Source organism: Aptenodytes patagonicus, chromosome 25 (assembly GCF_965638725.1).
Source record: "Aptenodytes patagonicus chromosome 25, bAptPat1.pri.cur, whole genome shotgun sequence".
NCBI classification, from domain to species: Eukaryota; Metazoa; Chordata; class Aves; order Sphenisciformes; family Spheniscidae; genus Aptenodytes; species Aptenodytes patagonicus.
In genome coordinates this window covers 1,411,339-1,437,502 of record NC_134973.1, presented here as the reverse complement: position 1 = coordinate 1,437,502, position 26,164 = coordinate 1,411,339, and the positions used below count along the sequence as shown (strand labels likewise).

The 26,164-nt window shown below is 54.8% G+C and overlaps 1 protein-coding gene across 1 annotated transcript; it reads left to right on the top strand.

Moving 5' to 3' along the window:
* The first annotated feature begins 1,310 nt into the window (after positions 1-1,310).
* On the top strand, positions 1,311-24,530 carry ATP8B3 (ATPase phospholipid transporting 8B3). Its single transcript, XM_076359677.1, is given in 29 exon segments — positions 1,311-1,365; positions 1,986-2,077; positions 2,653-2,766; positions 3,249-3,347; positions 3,800-3,861; positions 4,476-4,548; positions 4,652-4,722; positions 5,296-5,378; positions 6,013-6,171; positions 6,707-6,795; positions 7,653-7,846; positions 8,548-8,756; positions 10,075-10,109; positions 10,555-10,711; positions 11,143-11,331; positions 11,594-11,706; positions 12,108-12,272; positions 12,577-12,688; positions 12,974-13,049; positions 13,505-13,646; positions 14,104-14,371; positions 14,891-15,114; positions 15,722-15,805; positions 16,096-16,335; positions 16,544-16,682; positions 16,955-17,085; positions 17,752-18,033; positions 22,596-22,612; positions 24,395-24,530. Coding segments are annotated over 29 exon segments (3,810 nt in total).
* Positions 24,531-26,164: the final 1,634 nt, after the last annotated feature.

Below are 26,164 nucleotides of genomic sequence, written 5' to 3'. Positions count from 1 at the left end.
TTGGAGCCGTGGGATGTAGCACGAGTGCCCTACCACGCACAGCAGCTCCCTGCAACCCTTCCTTCCTTCTCAGCCATGCTGTGAAAATACAGATGGACCCCAAACGTGCTGAGTTCATGGGTGTCATTTAGGATCCAAGTACAGCGCCAAATGTTGAGTCCTTAGCAGTAAAGAAGGATGATGTTGTGGATCAAAGCTTTTTTGGGCAAGCTCTCGGGCCGAGGTGCTGCCCATGTTGCTCTTCAGAGTCTCTTTGACCTGGGATGAGGTGACAGCTCTGGCCCAGCTGGTGGCATCCGAGAGCGTCTCAAGGCAGCATCGTGTGTCGGGGCAAACCAATATCAAATTTGCCTTGCGCCACAAGGAGCAATAGGGAGAGAAGTAGGCACTTCAGTGAAAGAATGGAAAAAAGAAGTGATCAAAGGAGTGAGATAAAAAATAACGGCAGGGGCAGACTTCTGTGTGGGATTATTTAATACTAAGGTAATTAATGCTTCATACCTCACTGACTCCTTTCATGTAAGGATCACAAAGCGCTTCACAAACATTAATTAATCTTCCCTAGCATCCCTGCAGGGGAGGTCACTGAGCTACTGAGCGTAAGGGAAATCTTGCCGTTGATGAAGGTAGCTGCTCTCTAGACATGACGGATGCTCGGGTGTGATGGCAGGACGGGGAGAGTTTCTCTTCCTTGCTGATGACTTCAAATGATTTCCCATAACTTCCTCAGAGAGGAAAAATGTCTTTGAATTGTCACGGGCAGCTGGGACTGGGCGGAGGTGGGTCTGAAAGATGACGCACGCCAAAGCCGTTGAGCGTCCCTGAGGACACTGAGGAGGCAGGGGTCTATCCAGGCAACCCCCAGCGCCAATGCCCACGCAAGGTTTGAGTAAGCGTAAGGCACCCGTGAGGGGCAAATCTGTGACTGTTGGAAAAAAATGCCAGGGTGAAGTGGATTTCAATTCAGGTCTGAGTTGTGGCTGTCCTGCAAAAGGCAAGGCAGAGAACATCAGGCGTCAAAGGGAGAAAGACATTTTCTGATGACATTGATCTGTGACATTCAGATGGCTACAGAGGACTGCGTGTCAATGTGGGGTTTTACGTCTCCGGAGTTGGTTTGCGGCTCCAGGAAAGACACTCATCCCCAGCTGTGCCCAGAAGAGTGTCCCTTCTGCATGATGTCCTGCCCTGGAGAGGCGGAGGGACCAGCTTTGGGATGTTGGAGCATCCCGGTGGATCACGCTGTCATTGCTCAGCGTTGCAAATACTTTTGGTTGTCCTTGTTCCTAGATCCTGGTAGCAGCACCAGCATGGCTGCGCAAGACCCAGCCTCAGGTTGCCTGCATGGAAAGAAGCAGCTGCCAGGTCAGTGTGTGATGAGTGTGTTTTGGGGTTTTTCCTTTTTTTAGACAGTTTATGAGAAAGCTGAATGTGGGACGGGGTTGTGAGGTGGGGAAGAAGCAGATTTGGGGTGAAATGGTCTGGAAGGATTGACCATCAGCCGGGGGGCAGGAGTTGGGGAACATGGCTGGGATGTCCCTTCCTTGGCAGTATCTGCACTGGGATAGCAAAAATGAAATGAGGAGAGGAACGACCAGCCTTCAGAATAGCAAAGAGTGTGTGCTTGGAGGAGTCGTCCTTCACCTGGCCTGATCATACTGTTAAACCCAAACCTGAGCCCAAATGGTTAGCCTGAGGCTCAGAGGGGAAGCGTGCGCAGCAGTCCTACATCCCTGGAAGCTTCTGGCCTCCTGCTTCCTCTGTCCACTCTGTGACCCAGCTGAGCCCAAAGATCCAGCTCTGTCCCAGTTGTACCTCCAGCTGCTCTCAAGGTGCAGGTGCACTATGGAAAGCCCATCTTGCCAGCAGTGGGTCGCCATGAGCCCAGTGGCACCATCACTGGTCCTTGTGTCCTTGGAGGCCAGAGGCTGATGGCCAGGGCCTGGCTCTGATGAGAGCTGGAGGATATCCACTTGCTTTTCCAGCTTTCACCTGGGAGGTGAGGGCCAATGACCGAAACTACCACATGCAGTTCAAGAAGAAATTTGCCTTCTGTCTGACGAAGAAGAAGTATGCGGTGAGTCAGCCTGGGCCGGTCCTGGGCCATTTCTTTAGTAAGCCCCTGATTCCTGAGCTGGTGGTGGTTGGGGGTGACATGACAGAGATGCTGCAGAGTGATCTCCAGTAGGATGGAGGGTCACATACGTAATCCTCAGTGAAGAGGAAGGGGCTGCTCCCTGCCTGGTGCCCCAGGTGCCCTCTGAAGCTGTCAGACAAGGAGCAGAACTGTATGAAGGATACTTTTTAGTCTGATGGTCAAATCAAAAGAAAGACTTTTTTTAAAAAGTTTTGATTGAACAAAACCAGATTTTTTTTCCAGCTGAATAGTGGCCATCTTGTTGGGGGTCAGGTGGGTATGCTTTAGATGATCAGAAGCAAAATATTTTGTTTCAATTTTAAGTCATATGGCCCTTTGCTCTAATAAATCTTCTTTTTCCTCATGGCTTTTGTAAATTTTTAAAGGCATCTCTTATGCCATAAAAAGTTGAGAAGTCCTAAAAACACCAGAGTATTTTTGGCGTTTTCAAAACGCATCCTTGATTTCATGTGGCTGAACTCCCACTGTGGCTTTGACCTGCCTTTCTTCTGCAGGGCAATGCCATTAAGACAGCCAAGTACAACATCTTTACCTTCCTGCCGCTGAACCTCTATGAGCAGTTTCACCGAATGGCCAACGTCTACTTCGTCTTTGTCATCGTCTTACAGGTGAGATGGACACCAAGGTAAGAGCAAGTGTGGGCAAGACTGTCTAGCAAAGGAGGGTTGTCTGGTGTTTAGAGTAGGGGACTCTGGTCTAAAATGGTGTCAAGGATGCTGCTTTTCAGTGGTGTTCGTTGTCTTCCATGAACTCTGAGGGGTTTAACCTACGTTAAGTTTGGTTACTTTAAACTGATTGGATCTGGATGTAAGCTAAGCTCATGTAGACCATGCCTAAACAGAAATCCTACCCTCCAAATTCAGTGACCCACATGCATTTCACGCATCCAGTTTAAAAAAGAGGTGGAAATTCAACAGAACAGTTCCGTGTAGACAGAGATGTTGATTTGGTTCATCTTAGATGGGTTCCTGCCATCCTCAGGCGCTGGCTGGGGAGGGGAGCTGGCAGCGAGGGGGAGTTACTCAGTCACCTAAACTGTCCCAAGGTGGGATGAAAGTTGTGTCAGTGGTGTAAAATTCTCCTTCTCTAGACCTTTCCTGAGATCTCCACACTGCCCTGGTACACTCTGCTGTTCCCCCTGAGCTGCCTTCTCACCATCCGGGGTCTACGAGACCTGATCGATGACATTGTGAGTATGGGTTGGAGCGAAAGGCTGTGAGTGTTGGGCGATGGTCAGCAGAAAGGGCCCCTTTGCTGTGGGGTGAACTGAAAAGCTTGGGAGTTGCTGTCATTCGTTGTTCCTGAGGTACCAACAACTCTACCATGTCCAAAACGCTTTGTATTTTCCCTTGGGAAGGATGTGACCGGCCGATTGCTTTCCTTGGGGTCCAGACCCCCATCTCTGTCATCTTTAATATCTTAACCAATGGCTATATTCCCAGGTTGGTCCCCAGAAATACCTTGGGGGAATTTTGCCTCTTTATTCACCAGCATACATCTTCTGATTGCTTCAGAAAGCAGATCTTGCCCTGGGGCTGAGGAGGCAGATTGTGGCATTACGAGGGTGGTTTTCATGGGGCAAGGAAGTCTGGCATGGCCCATCCCTTTCTTTTGGCCTCTTTTTTTCTCTCCTCTGTGCAGGGCCGTCATCAAAGTGACAGAAACATCAACAGCAGACCATGCGAAATCCTGGCTGGGAAGAGGTGAGGGGCGTTGGGAAGCTGTACCCGTGTTTTCCAGGTCTGTGTGGAACGATGGATCATCTGAAGTGCTGAGCATCCTTGAGCATAGCAGCTGAGAAGGGTTTTGGTGGGAACGTCCCTGACACTGCAAACTCCCATCACCTCCCAAAGTCTGCTGCAGGTCCAGCTGTTCCCCTGTAGGAATGATCGTATCCCAGTCACAGACAACAGGTCTAAAAAAGCCCTAAATTGCTGTGATATGCTGGGAGGAGGGTTTCCTGGCCACAGAAATTCCTCCAAGTCTTCTTATCTAACCCACGGAGTCATATTCCTGCTAAACACTGGTCCAGGGAAGGACCAACATTTCCCACCTGCGGCCAGGGGGCTGAAAGTCCCTGCCACCTGTAGGTTCGGGGGGTATGGATGTGGCAAATGGGTCCTGCGCCATCCTTGGTGCTCAGCCGTCCTTCAGCCATGCGGGTGGTACCATGGTGGCAGAGGAACCTACAACCTGGAGACCCCATTCATACAAGAAGCTGGGACAGACACAGGCTGGTCCAGAGGACAGAAACAGCCACGGACCCCATTCCCGCTGCTCTGCGAGGATAAAAATTTCTCTCCTAATTCTCCTGCAGCTTCCGCTGGCAGAAATGGCGCGACATCTGTGTTGGGGACATCGTCCGCCTGCATAAGGAGAGCTTCGTCCCGGTGAGTGGAGCCCCGAGCTGGCTGCGGCCAGGGGCAGCAGGGGGGAGTTTTGGCGAGGAGGGGCTCAGCCAGGTGCTCTCTCTCCCCCTTTTTGCTCTTCAAGGCTGACATGCTCTTGCTGTGCAGCTCGGAGCCCAGCAGCCTGTGCTACGTGGAGACTGCCGACATCGATGGGTGAGGAGAGGGGCAGGGGACCCCTATTGCCATGGGGGGAGAGGGGCAGAGACATCCCAGCCAACGGCTGAAGCCTCCAGTCTTGGGGCCCCCCGGCACTGGGGGGGAGTCAGGCACGCTGGGAGGGCTGCAAGTCCAGCAAAAACCATGGGATGTGTGGGATCCTCCAAAAGCTAAACCTACAGACACCCCAGAAATGGGATTTGAGCCCCAAATTTTGAAAATGGGAGGCCAAAAACACTTTTGAGGCTTCCACAGAGCAGCTAGCGACCTCGGGCATCTCTCTCCATCTCTCGGCTCCCTCCCAGACACGCCGAGGACAGCGGCTGCCAGTCCCTCCCACCTCTGTCTGCAGGATGATTTAATGGCAGGGTCTCCGGGCCAGAGCTTCCTCCCCGCATGAGTGCTCGATGTCTGGCATGATAGGGCCCTATCTCGCTTTTCATTGCCATCACTCATGTAATCACCCGATAATTAATGGCCGTCTCTGTCCCATGGGTCCGACAGCAGAATTAACAGCTCTGTCACCCCGCAGGGTTATTTTATTTTTCCCTCCCTGGCTTTTGTTCACAGGGAAACGAACCTGAAGTTCAGACAAGCCCTTCTGGTCACCCACCAGGAGCTGGTGAGCGAGGAGAGCATGGCCACCTTTGATGGTGAGTCTCCCAGACAGGTGAGGATGCAGCCATCCCACTGGGATAGGATCGGTTCAGCCTCGGGAAGTCTCTGTCCCCTCAGGCACCAAGTGCCATCAGCCTAACCGGAGGCTGCACTTGCTCCTGCCTGCAAGGCTGGAGGGTGGTTCATGCCAAAAGGCCTTGCGTGGAGGCCCTTCCCTAGCAGAGTGCCTCTGTGATGGGTCCGTCAAGGTTGTGCACCTTCCCCCTGTCCTGGATCTTGATTTTTCCCGCTGGAATCAAGTGCTTGGCTCCCAAACCTGAGCTCAGACCCTGGATATTTTCCCCTTTGGTCCTCCATAGGATGCAGACTCCCCTCTCAGATGCTCCGGGGATGAAGGGGGTTGTGTTTGTACCTTGTCCAGTTTTATAGCCCAGCGCGGTTCCTGGACTGAGCACACTCCCAGCACGGCAAGGTGGCCCTCCAGCTTAGCCTGACCTTAATTTGAGCCATCCATGTCCCAACTGCATCTGGAGATGCCCTGGCAAAATCTGAATCTCCCCTGAGAAGCCCCTAGCACCCCTCTTTGGAGGGGGCAAGTGTGGCGGGCGGGAGAGGAAGGACCTCTTGTTTCCCCCAAAGCCATTACCTGAATCATGCCCTCTGCTCAAGGGAGAGTGACCTGCGAGGAGCCCAACAGCCGCATGCACAGCTTCACCGGCACGCTGGAGTGGAGGGGCGAGACCTACTCGCTTGACAGTGAAAGGATCTTGCTGCGAGGCTGCAAGCTTCGCAACACTGACGTTTGCTACGGCTTGGTTATCTATGCAGGTGAGTGCCCAGGCCCAGGTCAGGAAGGGCAGAAAATACCCAGGTCCCCGGGGGTTTTAAGCTGCCCAAGTGCTTCTAGCATCAGCAGGTCCCATTCTCAGCTGATACGAAGTGGGAAGACCTGCTGCTGTAACCAAGCCTCCGGAAGTTTGTCCCAAGCTTTGCTGGTGTTGGGCTCGCTGGCTGGGAGATGATGTGGTGGTACCAAACATCTGCTTATCCCAGGTTATATTTCAGCTGCATCACGTCCTGGGTCCATTTCACTTTGTGGCCTCCTGCACGGATGGCTCGGTGCAGCTGAGAGCTTGGCCATGAGTAGCTGCGGGAAGAGGGGTGGGGTAAGATCTGGTGTAAGCAGCACTTCTCCGAGCGTGCAGCCATGGCTTGATTAACCACTGATCAAGGGACGCGGTCCTCTGAAGTCTTCAGAGGTGGGGAGATGTTGTTATGGAGGAAACCAGCATCACTTAGCTGCAAGTCAACCTTCTGGGGGCTGTGGACTTGCGTTTTTACTTCTAAAATGTTTCTCGTCCAGGATTTGATTCCAAAATTATGAGGAACTGTGGAAAGATCAAGCGGAAGAAAACCAAGCTGGACCGCATGATGGACCGGCTGGTGATCATAGTGAGTGTGGTGCAAACACCTCCTGCCCTGGTCCACCGGCCTCCTGGGGTTGCTCACAAATCTTATGAGAGGCTGCTTGCTTGGGTGATGCTGATTTTCTTAAGCTTGCAGTATTTTGCTCAAAATATCTTGGGTTTAACATGTTATGGGCAAATACCAAGTGATGTTCCCAGGAAGTGGCGGTTGCTGGGTCTGGAGCAGTCTGCGTGGTGGTTGTGTTTGCTTAAACCCTGGACCCTGGCAGCTCCGAGTCCTCAGCTGTAGAGCAGCCCCTTGGACCAGGGAGCTAGAGTATTCAGGATCTCCAACCCCTTCTGGCCTCCTTTACTCATCCATAACCGTGCAGGTCCGAGGAGGCGGTTTGTGCTGAGGGACCTGCGGGCTGTGGCTCAGCACAGAGCAGACGGAGGACGGGGGAAGGAGGAGCCTTTCCTCTGTGGGAAGCAAAGCAGCGTGGTCATAGCAATGAATTGGATGGCTCTTATTCTGGTTCCTGGTGGTTGAGTGTCACCATTTCTCAGACCGGCCACTTGCATTCCTCTGTTTGCTGGTAACTTCAGCAGGAGGGCTGCAGGACACCCCTTGTCCGGGGAGATGGTGTCTGAGGCAATTAGGAGGGTGGGAAAGTCGGGTTTTGCTGTGTGTGTGTTGCGGATGCGTCAAGCTGAAATATGCGCTGTGATCCTTCATCTCCGCCCAGGATGAGCTCTGAGAACCAGCTTCAGGCACAAGGACACCTTTCTGCAGGTTTACAGCTAAATGAGAAAAACAGTCTGGAAGGGGCAATGGTTGGTCCTAGAAAAGAGTCTGGTGGGCTCTATGTGATGGGACGTTCTCATCCTGGCTTCCCATCTCAGATCTTCCTGGTGCTGTTGGTCACGTCGCTGTGCCTCGCCATTGCCTCTGGATTCTGGGCCAGGATGTTCCAGGAGAAGCACAGCTACCTCTCTGCTCTCTACAAGAACACGACCCCTGCCCAGCAGGCCTTCTTCAGCTTCTGGGGCTTCACGATCCTCCTGAGCATCATCATACCTATGTCCATGTATATAACGTAAGGACAACAGAGCTTGCAAGTGATCAGAGATCAGTACCCTGCTCCTTGCCCTTGGCCATCATCTGGCACCTTGGTTTGCAGCCACAAAATGGGGCTGCACAAAAGATCCAGCTGTGACCCTGAGCAAGTCATTCCCATATGTTCTCTTAGCCGTAAGAGGGTAAGGATGGATGGGGTGTGTATCTTACAAACATTGATGATGTGCTTTGAGATCTCAGAGAAAAGCCAGAAAAGAGGTGCAAAGACACGTACTGATGTTGGAAATTGTGGACAGGCTGAGGATGAGACTGATGAAGGTGGTGTTTCCCCACTGAGCAGCAGCAGGGTGGGGAAGAGAAGGGCACAGCCATTTTGAGCAGGCAATAACCACAATTTGTGCTGGAAGAAGCAGTTTCCAAACTTTTCGGCCCTTCACTGAATCTCCAGATCCATGAATTTTGTCATCAAGGGCCAGATTTCCAGAGGGGAGCCCAGTTGCCTGGGACCCAGTGGGCTGTCAGTCCGGTGTGATGAGCCTTCTGGAAACCTGGCCACGAACAATGAAAACCCTTTTGCTTCCCCCAAGCTCAGAGCAATGGGATCCGGGCGGGGAGTTCCCCTCTGCCCTTTCTTCCTGTGTCAGATCCCCAGATGCCCCTGGGATGTGAGTAATGCAATCTCCTTCCCCAGCGTAAGTTTTCTTCTACCTGACTCCCTAGGTTTGAATTCATCTATCTGGTGAACAGCTTTTTTATCAACTGGGATCTGGAAATGTATTATGCCGTCAAGGACATTCCAGCAAAAGCCAGAAGCACCAGCCTCAATGATCAGCTCGGCCAGATCGAATATATCTTCTCAGACAAGACTGGCACCTTGACACAAAACGTGATGAGCTTCAAGAAATGCTGTATCAATGGGACCATCTATGGTAACTTTTGGTGGAAGCAAGTTTGTAGGGACTCATGAGTTAGGTAAACCTTGAATTGGTTCTTTCCACTCCTCCTGGCTTGCTAGGAAGCTTGGGGCATGTGGATTGATCTTGGTGGTCCAGTGTGTAGACAGAAGATGCTGTAGGAATTCAGCTTCTTCTCATCTCCCGTGTCATCAGTGCTTTGCAGGGGCCACCACGCCTGTGGTCACACTTGTCTCATGTTCCCAGTGCGTGGAGTGAGGGCACGATTCTGCCCTCCTAAAATGGGTGCCTACCTTTCAGGAGATCATGCCCCAAACTCAGCTGAGATCAGCTAGGTTTTCCCTGATAAAAAAGGAAGCCTGGGGTTAGGAGCCCGGCACAGCTACGTGGCAAACACATAGTCTGAGTGAGGCGGATCCCGCCTGGAATAATTAGCTGATGCTGGCCCAGGTGGCCAGGACAGGGCAGGCAGAGGAGCCACGGGGTGATGGGCCAGGGAAGCCTATGGATTTTTATTTTCTGTGAAGGTCTTGGAGAGAAAAAGGAGGGTTTGCTTTTCTTCTTTGCATCGTTTTCTGGCGAATCTCCGGCTTGGTTTCCAAATCTGGGCACTTTGAGGCTTTCAGGTGACCTATGGAGGAGGCAAAGAAATTATCATTCCCCTTATGTTGTTTCTTTACAGTGAATGCATGTAATCGCTCTTGGCTTTTATTTAATGACTCTGCTTGTTTCTAAGTCCTTCCAAGTCCTTCCTCTTCTTATTGCTATACTTACTCGAGCTCTCGGCTGGCTTCTGGGAGCTGTCTCAGTGCTTAATTAGTGAAATTTAGTGAGTGGAGAGGGCCAGAGCTTTAGCATGGAGCTCCTTTTTCCTGAGATAAGTATCAGGCACTTGAGACAAATGGGCTGTGATAAAAGCAAAGAGGAGGGAAAAAAAAATATCTAGCAAAGTTTTTAAGCAGGAATAAAACCAGTTTTCCCCTGCCTGATGTATCGTGTTGCACCTCCGTGACAGCAGCATCGCCGCAATCCCACCAGTATCTGGCCAACTGCAGAAGCCTCCCAGGACACGCGGGTGAAAGCGAGACCTGAATTTTTAACGTCAAAAATGTGCCGAAAGTCTAAACAGTCCCAGAGCCAAATGATTCAAACCTGGATATCCTAACAGAGCCTGGCTCGTGAACGACACCGAGCAGATGCTGAAAACCCGTCCCTTTGCGCCAGTCTTTTGGCCGGCAAAAGCAGCAGTCCCTTCCAGGGAAACTGCTCGCAGCCCCCACTAGTGGTGCTCCCTGCCAGCTCTCTATTAATTGAATTATTCTTATTTTGGCAGGTACAGGCCCAGGCCATGAGAACGAAGAGCCATCGGTGCGTAACTCCCCTCTTCCACGTAACATGGGGCCAGATGCCGCTCCTCATCGGGGCCAAAGCCGTAGCAGTTATCGATTACAGGCCCAGCCTTTTGTTTTGGAGCACAGCTTGCTTACAACGGTGTCCCATGCTGTAAGAGAGTGGCGTGTGTTTCCTTGGGCCGGCGAGTTTGCCGGTCCTCAGCTGCCAGTTAAGGACAGGGGAACTGGATTTATAAAATAATGCAGTTCTGGGGTGTTTTTTTGTTTTTTTTTTAAATTCCCAACCTTTTTATACTCACCCCCTTGGTGTCGGCAATGGAGAGCTCGGCTTACAGACTCTGATCTGGATCAGACCGTGCCAGCACAGGGTCGCTGTATTGCAACCCAGCAGCATCCCCGGTGCAGAGCCCCGTGGTCGGTCTCTCTCTTGGGTGCCTGCAGCCTGCCTGTGCCTCTTGCAGGGGTCAGGGTTGACCTGGAGCCACCACGGGGAGAAGAAGTTGGACTTCTGTGACGCGACGCTGCTGGAAGCTGCCTGGCGGGACAGCGACCCCGTGCTGAGGGAGTTCCTGAGGCTGCTGGCCCTCTGCCACACTGTCATGGTGGAGGAGAAGGGCGGTGGGTTGGCCGCAGTGGTTGACGTGCTCAGAGCGGGGTCGAGCTGCCGTTCAAGGCATTGAGGCCACGATGGCTTTTTCCATTGCCCAGCAAAGCTCTGCTGTGCGGCGAGCAGGTGGTGCGAGAGCCTGGGGATGCTTTGTGCCACTGTCCTAGCATCACAGACATGTACATTTGGGTTTGTTTTAAAGCTAATTAGTTGGAACAGGAGCACAGGGGGGATAACCCAGCCCTGTCTGGGCACTTGTCATTGCCCTGGGGCAATGAGCAGAAGAGATGAGACAAGTAGGACTGAGTTTCCCAAGCCTGGTGGCTTGGACTTTAGGGCGTCCATAGATAATGTTGGTGCTGGGCAAGAACAAGGTGTTTCAGATGTCCAAGAGTTGCTTGGCTGAGAGTCTCCTTGTCTAACCCCTACTCCTCTTCTGCAGACCAGCTGGTTTATCAGGCAGCTTCACCAGACGAAGAAGCGCTGGTGTTGGCAGCCAGGAACCTGGGGTACGTCTTTCTGGCCCGAACGCAAGACACCATCACCATCAGTGAGCTGGGGAAGAAGAGGACGTACAAAGTGCTGGCCATGCTGGACTTCAACAGTGATCGCAAGAGGATGTCCGTCCTGGGTGAGCAGGGTTTGAGCAGCCAAGAAAGAGCGAGTAAATGAGAGGCTCAGAGGAGGTGTGTGAGGAACTGACAGTCCTTGAGGCCTGATCCTGCCTCGTGGTGGTGTAGATCTGGGAAAATTCCTGTGCTTCCTATGACCGCAGGCAGAAAAGCGCCAGCGTCCCCTGCGGTGCCTTCTGCAGCACGGCCATTGCATGGGGACAGTGACGGGTGGGAGCCATCTCTCTGAGTACCTAAACTGTCCTTCCCCTCCCTCCCCAGTGCGAGACCCCCAGGGCACGATCCGGCTCTACACCAAGGGGGCTGACACAGTCATCCTGGAGAGACTGCGGAGGCGAGGGCCCAATGAAACCTTCACCGAGATGGCGCTGGATGTGAGTCCCGTGCCAGCCTGGGGCAGAAAGGGCTGGTCTCCCTGCTGCTGGCTGTGGGCTGGGTGTCCTGGAGTCCCCTGCTGCTCTTTTTCCCTCTGGCTTCAGGATTTTGGTCCGTCTGTCTTCCTTCTGCTCTAGGATCCTCACCTGCATGTAAGGCAGGGGGTAAGAGGGCATCAAATCCATCTTCGGTGTTCTGCATGGACCAGTTGCATTGCGAGGATGCTCAGGGGGATGCTGTAGGATGGGGGAGGGAGTCAGAGCCCAGAAGGAGACCCTCAGATCCTGGAGTTTTTCTGGCTCTGTCCATGGGAGCATCGTGGCTGGCTGGCATGATGCCCTGGTCCACTGCGAGAGTCATCCGGTCGAGGGAAGGGAGACCTGATGTCTCATCTCTGCAGCGCTTCGCAGAGGAGACACTGAGGACTTTATGCCTGGCCAGCAAGGAGGTGAGCGAGGTCGAGTACAGCAAGTGGAGCAGGAGGCACCGCGAGGCCAGCGTCCTGCTGCAGGACCGCACGCAGGAGCTGGACAAGCTGTACGAGGAGATGGAGCAGAACCTGCAGGTGGGATGAGGCCAGGGTTTAGGAGGAACCGGCTGCGCTGGTCCCACAGAGGGCAGGAGTGTGGGGTTTGGCTCTCCGGGATGAGGGGGTGAAGTGTCCAACCCAACACCCATCCCCTGGGTGGGAGGGCAGGTGGAGTCCCCCCCCCAGGGGTGACTTTGTGACATGCCAGTAGACACTGGGTTAGATATCTGTCAGGTCGTGTCCACCCATGGGCAAGGACTCCTGGTTGGATCCAGGGGCAATTCCTACCTCCGTGTCTTGCCCTGCCCCAAGTCATGACACCCACTGATCCTTCTTCCAGCTGCTTGGGGCCACGGCCATTGAGGACAAGTTGCAAGATGGAGTCCCTGAGACCATCCAGCTGCTGAAACTGGGCAACATTAAAGTGTGGGTGCTGACGGGAGACAAACAAGGTCAGTGGAGGCAACCCCAGACCCCACCAACACATTTCAGCTTCTGGGAGTGGGCAGCAACCAGGTTCTGTTGTTCCCTTTAATATACAGTAGCAGCACGTCCCACAGATCATGTCATCCATGGGGAAACTGAGGCAGGAGAAGCCATCTGTGCGATGGCACAGAGCTGGAGCAGAGCCCCCAGCAGCTGCTGCCCACCAAGGGCTGTTGGACCTGAGGGCTGGGGGCTGCCCTGGGATGGGGGCGGGGGCAACACCATCGGCCATTGACACCTGTGTGTTGCAGAGACCGCAATGAACATTGGCTACGCGTGCAAGCTGCTCACGGACGACATGGAGATCCTGGAGGAGAAGGAGATCAGGTGAGGAACCGTGACCTCCTGGTTCAGGACATTGTCCCCGCTGAAGACACCCGAGGGCATAGGAACCTGTGCGGGGTGGGCAGAGCTCGACTCTGCCAGAGATGCTTCTCCTTCCCTGTCCCAGCCTGGATGTCCATGGCCCTCATCTGCTGATGCTTTTCCAGGCCCCCCCATCTGTTTCTGCCTCTACAGCATTCTCTCCCTTGGCAGGCTTTGACCAGAAAGTGCTTAAGCTGCCTCTCCAGCCTCTAAACCACAGGGACAGAGGCTGATTTCTGATATCAGTGAGCCCTTGGGGCCTCCCTCTCTGTCCCCCCTGTTGCCACCACTGGGTACCAGCCCCATCTCCCTGCAGCTGGCTTTGAGATGGCAAAGGTCAACTGTAGGTCTCAGTCGAAGCCAGGCAGTGTGTCCAGTGTCCTCAGCTCAGCTCCAACCACCCCTTCCTCGCACAGCGAGATCCTCGAGGCTTACTGGGTGAGCAACAACAACCTTAGTGGCAGTGGGGAAGTCCTGTGCAGCAGCCGTCTCTCCCAGCCATGCCCGGAGGCTTCGTGCCACAAGAAGAGAGCTATCATCGTCAGCGGGGACTTCCTGGTAAGGTGGCACTTGGATGCTCTTCTCTGCTCCCTGCCCGCGCTGGCAGATTGCTGTTTCTGCCCTGGTGCTATCAAAGTCCTGGGTGGCACCAGCGTGCGGAGGACGTGATGCCCCTCCTGCCCAAGGGGTGGGAAAAGCCCATTTTGGGCTGGGGAATGAAGAGTGGAGAGGAGGGCAACCTTGCACCCATCATTTGGTGTTGGGGGGCTTCGACCACACCTGCCCGACCGGTCTTCTGGGATGATGCAGGCTGGTGGGTAATCACATGCTCTTCTGGTCATACTGGGAAAAACTGGTCTCATGGTCACAGTGCCTGCTGCGTGAGGAACTTGGAGAAAACTGGGGTCGCTTTTTTGTAGCATCTACAAGATTTAAGAGCGTTGCTGAGGAGCTGGGGGCTCTCATGCTATGAAGGCTATGGGTGAGGTCCCAACCGCGTGTGCTCTCCCCTAAGGACAAAATCCTCCACGTGGGAGAGGTGCTGAAGGAGAAGAAGGGGTGGCTGTGGCGGAGGCTGGCTTGCTGCAGGGCTACGAGCCCGCAGGAGCCGGGCAGTCTGGTGGAGAAGGCCTTCGTGGACTTGGCCACCAGCTGCCAGGCGGTGATCTGCTGCAGGGTGACCCCCAAGCAGAAAGCCCTCATCGTGCAGCTGGTGAAGAAGCACAAGAAGGCCATCACGCTGGCCATCGGGGACGGGGCCAACGATGTCAACATGATCAAAAGTGAGGCTCGGGGCAGGGGGGACTGTGGGTTTTGGCCGGCGCATCCCACTGGTGGGGAGTGGTGGTGCCCCGTCTGCCATCTCCACCACCTCACCCTCTCCTTTGAGATGAGGAGCTGGGAGGGGAACGCCCAAACTAGTTCTCCACGTTGGTTTGCCGGGAGGGGAGCGAGAGGCACAGGACCAGGACCAGCCTGGGACAAGAGCAGGGTGGACCACTTGCTTTGGCAGTGGGGGTGAACCTTGATGAAACTTCAAGCCCCAACCTGGGCAGCTGGCAGAGACGTCCCTGCCCCTCTTCAGCAGCCCTGACATGGGGCTGTGCTCTTCGCACGCCCAACCATGCCTGGCATGTCACTCCCGCAGCCGTGGCATGTGATGGAGGGGGCTTCTTCCCTTTGCCCATCACTCCTAGATTCACCCTCTGCCCATCAGCCTGGGGGCAATCTATAGAGAAATCAAGCGCCCAGCTCCCCAAAAACCTCCCCACCTGCGTTTTACACCCTCCTGTCCTCTGCAGCCGCTGACATCGGGGTGGGCATCAGCGGGCTGGAGGGCATGCAAGCCGTGCAGTGCAGCGACTACGCCCTGGCACAGTTCTCTTACCTCCAGCGCCTCCTGCTTGTCCACGGCCGCTGGGCATATCTGCGCATCTGCAAGTTCCTCCGCTACTTCTTCTACAAGACCTTTGCTGGCCTCATGGCCCAGGTCTGGTTCGCTTTCCACAGCGGATTCACAGCTCAGGTGAGGGGATGCTGCCATTAGCAGGGGTCACAACCATCCCGTGGAGGTTTGCACACCAGTGTTGCAACCTGCTGAGGGACCACATGCAGGTCTCGTGCCTGGTACTGCCTGATGGGCACGTGTCCACATCACTGCCCTTGTATTCTTTCTCCCTTGCCCTGGTATCGGGCTGTCCAATTTTTTGGGGCAGCCTGGCTGAGATGCAACTGGTTATCTGCTTTGTACCTGGCTGGACTGGGAAAAGCACCCTGGGGAGATTTGGGATGTCCTTGTGAGCTGCAGCTCAGTCTCGGACAGACGCAGGGAAAGATCCCACGTGCATTGAGCTGGTTTCCTCCAAAATAGGAGCTTTTATCCCAAGGGCCATCAGCGTGACGTGACCACCACCGTGTGGCTCCAGCCCCCCCATCTCCGTCTGCAGCACGGCCCCACAGCCCACTGATCGCTGCAGACAATGTGGGGCTGATGCAGAGCCTGGGGCGAGTCCACGGGGATTTCCCCAGAGTTTGGATGTGAGTCTCTTGGACTCACCCCTAGTGCCTGGGCATCCTTTCTGAGTCTTTCCGAAGCACTACTGAGCTCACAGCTGCTTTCCTCTCCCTTCTAGCCTCTGTATGAGGGCTGGTTCCTTGCACTCTACAACATATTCTACACCTCCTACCCCGTGCTGTCCATGGGCCTTCTGGAGCAGGTATGGGTTCACCGGGCTGCATCCAGCCCCCGTGCCTGGAGGCTGCATCCTCGGCGGGTGTGATCGGCCCGACGGTCGTCGCACCCCATCTGTGTGGCTCTTTGTGATGGGACATGGTACCGAGCAGCTCGATGGGCCACTGGGCCCGGGGTGCCTCTGTTCCCCGTTGCCCCGAAGCAAGCGGGTGGAGGGACTCACTGCAGCTCTCCTGAAGGGTGTGTTGGGTGGGGTGGCCCAATCCTGCTCCCCAGTGTGAGTGGGGAGGGTGATGCTTAGTCCCCTCCCGGCAGGACGTGAGTGCCAAGAAGAGCCTGGAGTTCCCTGAGCTCTATGTGATTGGGCAGCAAGACGAGCTGTTCAACTACCGCGTTTTTGGCATCACCCTCCTGCATGGGGTCAGCACCTCGCTCGCCAGCTTCTACATCGCGCTCTGGGCCTTTGAGGACGGCATCGGCAGCAAGGTTGTTGGCGACTACGAGTCCTTTGCTGTCACGGTGGCCACATCAGCATTGCTGTCGGTCCTTGTGGAGGTGAGCACCAGCCTGCCCTTCCCCATCCTGGTCCCGGGGAGATGTACAGGGACCGCAGCCAGGCTCAGCCCTGGGCTGTCTGACATGATCCCCAGCAGCTTCGTGGCTGGGGGACGATCTCCCTTGGGGCAGGGGAGGAATTAGGGACGAGTGGCTGTATGGAAGAGGGTCCCCACAGCCTCTGTGTGCTCTCCCCTTGCCCCTGCAGATCATCCTGGACACCAAGTTCTGGACGGTGTTGTCCTTCCTGATGGTCACAGCCAGTCTGCTGCTCTTCTGCCTCTTCTCCTTCCTGACCCAAAGCATCGATGCCTTCAGGATAGCCCCTGCTGTCTTCTACTTCCCAGGTGAGATGCCCCAGGGAACCCCATGGTCCTTCCCTTCCCTGAGCCAGGGGAGCCCAGCCTGGGCTTGGTGCTACAAGCTGTTTCCCACCTTGTAGATCATCTCTTCGTCGCCACTTCTCGATCTTGCTGTCTTGATTTTTGACTCCAATTTAGGTGCCATTTCCTCTTTAGACCCCTCAACACCTTTGTGGGTGGGGGCCTGTCCCCCGACAGTTTTTCCCTCTGTCCTCTCCACCTTTCCTACATCAACCACCGACTTCTTGCGTTGACAGAAGCCAGCCGGAATGCCCTGACTGACCCCTACATCCTGCTCGTGGTCCTGCTGTCCCTGGTGGTGAACACCGTCCCCTCGCTCACCGTCCGCTTGTACCGCACCATCACGGGCAAAAACACCATCCAGCAGGTGAGGGCTGCGTGGGGGCTGGCATGGGGAGGGGTCTGCCTCCTGCCGGCGTCGGTGGCCAGGGCTGGCCAGGGCGCTGCTGGTGATGGGAAGGGTGAGGTTCCCCAAGGAAGCCACTGCCTGGGCTGTAGCGGTGGGACGTCACCTCTCCTTGGTGGCACCACTCAACTGGTGATGGTCTCTCATGACATTGGTGTCCAAGTCTGGCTCCAGGGCCTTCTCCCCAAATCGGTTCATGGCCCAACAGGAGGCCCTTGAGGCAAGAGACATGCTCCAGCTCTTGGAGAGGGTCTGCTTTTGGCTGCAGTAAGGAACTGCCCTCCAGGACTCCCTGGAGCTGCCACTTAGGAGGCACTGGGGTCTGGTGCAGGTCTTGGTACCACCCCCAGCCCGTCTGGGTTGTGGGTCATACCTTGCCGGTGGTACAAAGAGGTCCCAGATGAGAGCAGGGGTTGAGATTGTGCTCCAGAGCTCTGAGAGCTTTGAAGACCCCCATGAGGGTCCCCATGTTACACATCCCATCACATCAACTCAGGTCATGGTGGAGCTGGGAGCCAAACTGTGTCTCGGTGGAGGGCATCCCTGCTCTCCCTGCGCTGTCCCTGCCTTGGGGTGAGGGCTTGCCTGGGAGGCGGCCACAGCCCTGATTTCCCCATCTCCTTGCAGAATATCCGCCTGAAGGCCAGGCAGGAGCCGGAGCCCTCGGTGGAGCTGCGTGCCCACGTCCCTCACGGCTCCTTCCACCGCCGCTCCAGCTATGCCTTCTCCCACCAGGAGGGCTACGCCGGCCTCATCACCCGCGGAGACAGCCTGCGCACCGGGGACACCCGCAGAGCCACCCCGGGTCTCCTGCACCCAGAGATGGCCCCGGCTTTGTCCTCCCTCCCCAGCCCCTTGGCGTAGCTGCCCTGGCCGGCATCAACCTCCCACCATGCTGGGACAGGGGAGGTGCCGTCAAGGCGCAGAACTGGCTGGCTCCCTCCTTTTATGGGCATTTTATTAATCTTATTTGGATGGGTTTGAAGCGTGGGCAGCCCCCGTGGCTGCAGAGGGGGTGGCCCAGCCTGGGGGGCTGCTGCTCCAGGCGCTGAGCCCTGGGATGTGTCCCGCCAGCAGCTCCATCTCCCCCACGCAGTGTGGGCGTGGGCTTTGGAGGAGCCTGTAAAGCTGTGAAAACCACCAACCTCTGCCACCGTGCTTGGCCCCTCGCCCTGCGACTCCCTGTCTGGCACCCCAGCCCCCCTCCCTCTGCTGAGCCCCCTCAGAGCCGGGGCTTCCTCCTGCCCGAGGCTGATCCTGCTCCAGGCTGCACCCACAAACAGCAACTCTGCTGCCCCAGGCTCCTTATTCCACCTCTCAATTAATAAAATGCCCTGAGGCAAGACCAGCGGCAGGGCCGGGTGGCGGGTGCAGCCCCTCGTCCCTGCTCGCTCCCTCCCGTGCCGGGGGCCGAGCTGCAGCAGCTGCGTGAAGATCCTCGTCTTGTTTTCCCATGGCTGCAAGGGGCGCGGGGCAGAGCCGGCCGCCCTCCCCAGGCAGGGCTGGATCTGGCGCCCGTGGCTTTCACGTGCATCAACCCAACAGATCAGACTCGAGCGGCGTAATTTTAAAATGCCCCCTGTTTTCTGGAGGAGGACCTATGTATGATCGATTACCTGCAGGGTTTTCTTCTCCAGCCAAACCAGCCTGGCTTCTTGCAGCTTCTCCTCGTCGCTCCCCGCCATCTCCACCTCGTCTGCCATCCCTGCACGAGGTGCACACGGTGGTGGTGTCTGCTATGTGCCATGCCCCGTCTCCACAGCAGCCATGTCCCGCTCCCCCAGGACTGATGTCCCCATCTTTGGGGACAGCTTGGGGCCACAGGCTGTTCGCTGCAAAGCCCTGAAAAGTACTTTTGGGGGGAGGGCGAAGCATCGGGGTGACACGCATCAGCTCTGCCCAGCGGGCATGGGAGCACACGTCCTGCAGAGCCGCGCTTTGGGGACATCAGCAGTGGCTGCTGGAGAAGTTGTGTGTGAACAACTAACTGGTGACCGGATCACCCTTTTTATTGTTTTTATTTTTTAATTAAAAGGAGTTTAGCTTTTCTCTCCTCTCCTGTAAATCTCTGCTACGCCACCAAGGGCCAAAGCTGCACGGAAAGGTCCTGTGGTCCCTCGGTGTGTGCCACCAGCTCTTTGCCACCTGCCAGCACTTGCGCCACGGCAAAACGCACGGTAGGACAAGATACTCGGGTAAAAAGATAAATAAGTAAATCAGCCGTGGGGGCTTGGACCTGCCTGCAGCACACGTGACTTGATGGGTTTGTTTAACAAGCGCTTTGGCCTCATCTGCACCGAGTTTGTGAGAATTAAAGTGTTCTCTTTGGGCTCTGGCCAGAAGGGTGCTGGATGGCGCCAAGAAATAAAAGTATCCGAGGCTTCCTCTGGGAAAGCTCTCACCCCTGCAACTACCAGGTGGAAAACTGTGGGGTGGGGGGGGGGAACTTTCCCAGCTGCCTGGGCTTGATCCCCAAACCTACCCCCTGATGCTCTCAGGCCAGGTGGAGGGAGAGGAGCTGAGATGGTTAAAATGGGGCTGCTCCTCCAAAGCAGCCGCCCTCCTGCCCGAGCAGCTCTTGGGGCAGCGGAGCTGCATCAGGAAGGAACTGACCGGCGACGGACACACACGCACACACACACACACGCCGGGGTGAATGACTAGAAAATAATTTATTGAAGAAACAGAAAGCTGCAGAAATACAACACAGTCATGACCAGTAGAGGATGAACAAATAGAGATTTTTTTTTTTGTTTTTTTTGTTTTTTTTTCTCTTTTAAAACCTGTTGACAGGCTGGAGTTAAGTTTCCTGGTAACCTCCCCTGCATGAGTCATTGCAAAGAACAAGGAACAAACTCCAGAGCACACAGCACAGTTTGGATAAAGTGCCTGACACATAAGACTTTTTTAAATTTTTTTTTCTTTTTTAATGTTTGTAAATAGCTTAAACAAATATAGTTGCAAGACACAGAGGAGTAACAATTGCATTTCGCTGTAGAGTAAAACCTATCCCATGAGAGTAACAATGAAGCAGCAGCAAAAAAAAAAAAAAAAAAAAAAATTCAATTTAATTAGAAGGAAAAAGTAATTTAAAAACTCGGAGATGCGGCCCTCGGACCGTGCGGGATGAGGGCGAGCGTTGCCTATTGCTATACAGAAAAATGAGCAATGTTTTCTGGAGGTGGCTGGACTGGCAAACCCGAGGCTGTGGGTTCTTCCTGGCCGGGATTAATTCTGCCTGACTTCTTTTTTTCCTTTAGAAATTTAAGGGGGGGGGGGGAAAAACCCCAAACCAAAAACCCTGAATTTTGTTCTTTGCATTTTTAATTTCCTCTCTTTAAAAACCCCAGACAAAGAAAGACGCAAGAGGAACCGGATTCTGCGTGGCAGCGTCTGCGGGTCCAGCCCCAGCGCCGGCCGCCAGCGCCGCCTCAGCTGCGGGTGTCCTCTGAGACAAGGGAAAAGGAGCCGATTTAAATGCTGGGGACGCACGGCAGTGATGAGGGCGGCCGGCCGGCGTGGTGCCGGCAGCCAACCCAGCCCAGTGGCATCTTCACGGTGCCCAAAGTGGACTGGGGAGAGAGGTAACGAGGAGCCGATCGTCTTCCCCACCCAGACTTCGGATGCTCAGGAAAAGGGCCAAGTGGTGATTTTTACTTGCAAAGCCATTTCTCGGCCCGCTCTGTGGCGACGTCCCGTCAGTGGAGTCGTCAGAGCAGGAAAAGCTCGGCTCTGGCTGTGCCATAATGGGGCGACAATGGCTAAAACCCAGCCGGGCGTCCTCGGGAGCCCGCGCTCCTCCTGCTCGCTCGGCGGGACGGGGACAGCGCTTGCCCCGCTGCTGACAGTGGGTTTTCAAAGCACAAAAGCCATCGGTGGAAAATTCCACCCAAGGTAGAACTGGAGGGCCTGAGGGGCGTCACGGGTAATGAAATGACCCAAATCCCTGAAAACTTCCACAACTGAAGTAGGACACGGCGGCCAGGCTGAACCAGCAGGTCTCAGTGGGAGATCCCGGGTCGCCTCCTCTTCCTCACCCCCTGACCGTCCGCTCTCCATCGCCTTCGGAGGTGCCCCTGAGGCCCCGGTTTCGCTCCTGCTCCCCACAGCACAAAAACGCCCTTCGGGGGCAACCCTGGTCGAGAGAATTGTCTTTAGGACAGAGCTCGGATTGTCATTACCTGCAGGAAAAAAAAAATCTTTGGTATCGTGGCAAGTTGCTCCTCAAGGCATTTTGGTTGATGTGGGCAGCAGGCACGGCCAGATCCGGCGTGGGGCAGGGCTCAGCCTGCCTGCGGTTGATCCAGCGAGTCCTGGGGGGCTAAAGGACAGGGGAGAGCGCTCGGGTCTTGGCTTCTCCGGGGTTTCCCAAGCCACTCGGCTCATGCCCCGTGATGGAAACCAGCTAGTCTCCGTAAGGTCCGAGGACTTGTGACTGTGAGTTGCATCCAAGTCTGGTGAGACCTTCTTGCAGTTGGAAACGAGGTCTCGGCCTCCAAGCACCAAAGCTGCTTTCATGCTGGAAAAGGTCTTGTAGAAGGAAATGGGACACGGGGGGGATGCAGAGCTCCCCGGAGGACAGGAGGGTTGGTTAGTAGATGAATGGTGCTGCTGGAATAAACATCATCTCTTTCTAAAACCCAGGTCCTCGGTCAGTGGGTCCCATGTCTCCCACCACCGCCTGGTACTGAGCACCTCAGTGCTAGCCGTGAAGAAGGCGAAGGCTGCAGGGACACCGCATTAGACAAGAGATGCAGATTAAAAAAAAAACCCAAACAAACCCTACTTTGCTTTTGGGGGCCACTTTGGTGGGGCCCCGAAGAAGCTGAGATCTCTTTCCTCGCAGTGGGCTGAGCTTGGGGGCCACCTCTAGCGACGGAGGCGAAGGATGGAGCGGTGAAGAGGCTGGAGAGGGCTGAGGAATCAGCATTTTAAGGTAAATGCTCTGGTAATGGTGGGGAAACAGAAAGAAGTAGGTACCACTGCCTCCTCCAGGCCCCCATCACCTTTCTGACCTCCAAAGACGTGACTCCTTACTGCTACTCTCCTCCCATCTTTAAGCAAGGAGAGGAGGAGGAGCAGGGGGAGGAAGGAGGAGGGGGTGCAGCCCTGTTCAGGGGAGGCTCTCTGGACATTTGCAGAAAGCTCCCTGGCTGTCTAGGGCAGGCAGGGAGACCTTCCAAAGTCCCCTGAGACCCGCCGGTGGGCTGGGGTCCTCCAGGACCTCTTCCACTGGCTGGACTCTTCCTCTTCTTACCCCTTCAACCAGAGTGGGTGCCTCCGTGCAGGGCGAAAGCCGGGCTGGGTGGCACGGGAAAGCCTGGCAGGGGCAGACACTGTGTGCTGGGCGGTGCCTCTGACCCAAACCACATCCCTGGGGAGAAAAACCTCAGAAATAGGTCGCTCCAGTCCATCCCTGGGTCCGGTTGGGCGTTGATGCAGCACCGTCTTCGGCGCCTCTTTCCGTGCAGGCCAAGGGCAGAGGCAGGTCTGTGAGGTCACCCCAAGGGACGGGGACTTGGGAGCATCGTCTGGGAAGGTCTCAGCCCCGGGGGGAGGTTTGGGGTGCCCGGGGGCTGTTTCCCTTGTCTCAGAGCACACGAGGAGCCCCACGGTTTTGCCGGCTCAGGTCGTGGCGGCTGATTGTCTCTCCTTCTCTCTTCTGCACTTGGGATTTGACCCACAGAGCTGGATAAAGCAAAAAACAAAAACAAACCAAACCCCCAAAAAAACAAACCCAAAGCACGGCGAGGAGCTGGACCCCACGGCGGCGGGTGGGACGGGTGGCTGCGCACGCCAGGGTCCCGTGCCCCAGATACCCTTACCCTGTTTTCTGGGCACGGGGCCACGCCGTGCGCCCTGTCCTCCCCGGGGGTCCTCTGAGCAGCCCCCTGCCTCCCCACGTCGCTGCCACGCAATTTTCAGGGTGAGGAAAGGAAGAAAAGAGGCGAAGGCATAAACCGAGGGGATAAACGACGACTCTCCCGTGGTTGCGTGAGTTGGAAACGTGATCCATGCAGAGAAGTCCTCATCAACCGAAAACTCGTGGACAAAAAAAGCACAGTTTGTCCCCTCCCGCTCCCACCCGACCACCCCTCCCCGAATAATTATTACATTACTTCAAGAAAGAGTATATTTTTTCATGCATAAATCAAATTCTCATCTTGTCTTTTTTTTTTGTCTTTTTGTTTTGTCTTCTTTAAATTACATTTGAACACAGAACACATATAATAAATACTCTTGTACGACATGACTCAGAGAAAAGTAACACATCTGAACGCAAAGGTATCGTCATCATTATTAGTTTTTCTTTTTTTTCTTTTTTTTTTTTTAAAAGGACTTGTTTAAATATGAAATCTGTAAACTCCAAGGGTCCTTTTTTTAATCTTTCTCTCTCTCTTTCTCTCTCTCTTTCTCTCTCTCTTTTTTTAATCGTGAAACTATCCAGCTTTCATTTCCTTAACATTCAATATGTCTCCCATTGAACGCGTCAAAGAAATAAGAACATGCCGTCTTCTGCAAAATTATAATTTAACAGTATAAAGCTTCAAGTCACAAATTCCAAAAACTAGCTAAGTAATTTTTTTTTTTTTTATCACATAAACTATACATTAAATATTTTGAGGTATTTCAGAGAACATTGTCAAAGGCTTGTAAGGTCTGTGCTGGGCGGAAAAGAAGGCTTTCTCCTGCATAGAGAACGTCTTTGGTATCACAAGCCATGTGGGTATCAGGTAGAAGCGGGGTGGCGCGGCCGTGGGGTCGGGCAAGATCTGGCCAAGGCAATAGTGTGGAGGGGGAACGGGGGGGCGGGGAGGCGCCGGGGTCGGGGATGCTCTGCCCTGCTCTGTCAGGTTGCCCAGCGGGATGGAGGACCCTGCGGGGGTCTCGGCCGGCCTTGCTGTCGCCAGGGGTGTTGGCCCTGGGCAAGTTTGGTCCAACTCAAAAGAAGCCGCCTCGGCCGGAGCCTGAACCAAGTAGGGACAATTCAACCCAAGATTGCCCTAAACTAGACATTCTGGAGGTTGCTGCGGAAGAGCATCTTCTCCAGCGGGTCCTCCCGTTGCCTTTTGCTAAAGCCGAGCGGTGGAGTGGAGCAGACCCGGCTGCACCCGTCTCCCCCAACAAGCCAAAATGTCCCTTTGGGGACTTGGAAATGGTGAAAGGTTTCCTGCTGAAAGGTTTCACAGCTCCAAACCGTTCCCTAAAGGAGGGGTCTGGAGAAAGCCCGGGGTGAGGCTTTCCACCGCTCCTGCCTTCGTCTTTCCAGACAGACATGCCACGAACCCTCCCTGCGCTACCAAAAAGGGAAACCGAAGCCCAAGTCTGAGCTGAGCAAGGAAGAAACACCCTGTGATGAAACCCACGTCTTCTTCTCGTGGGCTTCTGCAGGGTCCCAGTGCTGAGCTGGGTTGGCGAAGGACGTGGAGCAAAGCCTTCCCCCGGGAGCGACGCCCCGCGAGACGGGACCCAGACACCAGGTCAGTGCTCCCGGGGCAAGAGGGGCTGGATGGAGGGACCCTGGGGACCACGCCAGGTTGGGGGACGCAGGGACATCTGAGAGGGGGGGACACGCCGGGGAACTAGCACCTTTCCCGCAGCGGGCGGCGAGGGGGATGTTTTCTCTTCAATTAGGACAAGGGTTGGGTTTCTTTCCTTCACCCCAACACCCAAAGACTACAAGAGTTGCCAGAATCCGTCCCTTTGGAGAGCTGAGGTAATAGTGAGTCTTTAGGATCAAAGCAGAGGAGCAAAGAAATGGCCACACACCTTTGGTACAAGAAAAAGGCACTCATCTACCACGCTGCCATCCCGGGGTCGCTCACTCGCCTTCTCCCTCGCTCTCTGGGGACTCGATGGGGCTGGGGCGGGGGGGGGTGGTGCTGGGGGCGGCGAGGGGCTCTCGGCCGGGGGGGACGGGACGGGACACTCGGCCAGCCCGTCCGCGGGGAGCAGGGAAAGTGGCGTTTCCAGCACAGACCAGACAAGGCAACAAAATCTTTGGTATCAGACGTGATTTTCAAATCACAAAAATTGAAAACTCAAGTGAGGTAGCCTTTATTCTCGGGTTCTCACTAGAAATGTCTTTGCATCCTTGAGGGCCTGTGGCATTTACTCTTTTTTTTTTCTTTTCTTTTCTTTTCTTTTTCTTTCTTTTCCTTTTTTTCCCATTTTTTTTTCCTGTGTGTTTTTCACTTCCCAAACCAAGGCCCCCTTCCTGGCTTTTCAGCCCTTGAATACTACTCGATGGGGTTCAGAAATCCACCACCATCGTCACCACGTCACAACAAGACAAGAAGAAACAACGTTAGGGGAAAAAAATCAGTGGCGGGGAGCGGGGCGCTGGGGGGATGAGATTCGCTTTGCCATTAGTTTTTGGGTTGCGGTTGGCAAAATACGCTGCGGCACCTGCCCCTTCCCGCTCCTTCCCTCTCTCCATCCCTCTCTCCCGCCCTCTCTTTCCAGCAATAAATTGGTTTAGTTTGGTGTGACCGTGTCCAGTCTGACACCCCCAACCCCTCCACCGCCCACCTACCCCAGGAGATCTTTGGTTAAAGACGTCCTCTAACCCCGCCGGTGACCGCGGCCGGTCAGGGCTCCGTGTGCAGGGTTGTGGGTTTTTTTTTTTTTTCTTTCTCTCTTTCATTCTTTTGTCCTTTCTTTCCTCTTTTTTTTGGGGTGCTTTTTTTGGGTTTTTTTGGTGAACACATACACTTTTTTTTTTTTTTCCTTTTTTCCTTCTTTTCAACAAGGTGCCTTCCTGTTACACAACAGATCGCTCTCAAAGTAAAGTGAATCGAAGAAACCATAGCGCTAGAACACAGATGGTACTATTTTACCCGCATAAATTCAATAGTGTCCCTTTTCTTTTTTGGTTGATGGTTGGTTTTGGAGGATTTTTTTTTTTTTTTTTTCCTCAAGTGGTGAGGGAAGGAGGGGACCTCGCCTCCCCTCCATCCCCAAACCTCTCCCAGCCCTTCCCTGTCCCTGGCGGCACCTCCTGCTCCTCCCGAGGACGCCCCGGGCTGGCAAGGAGCCC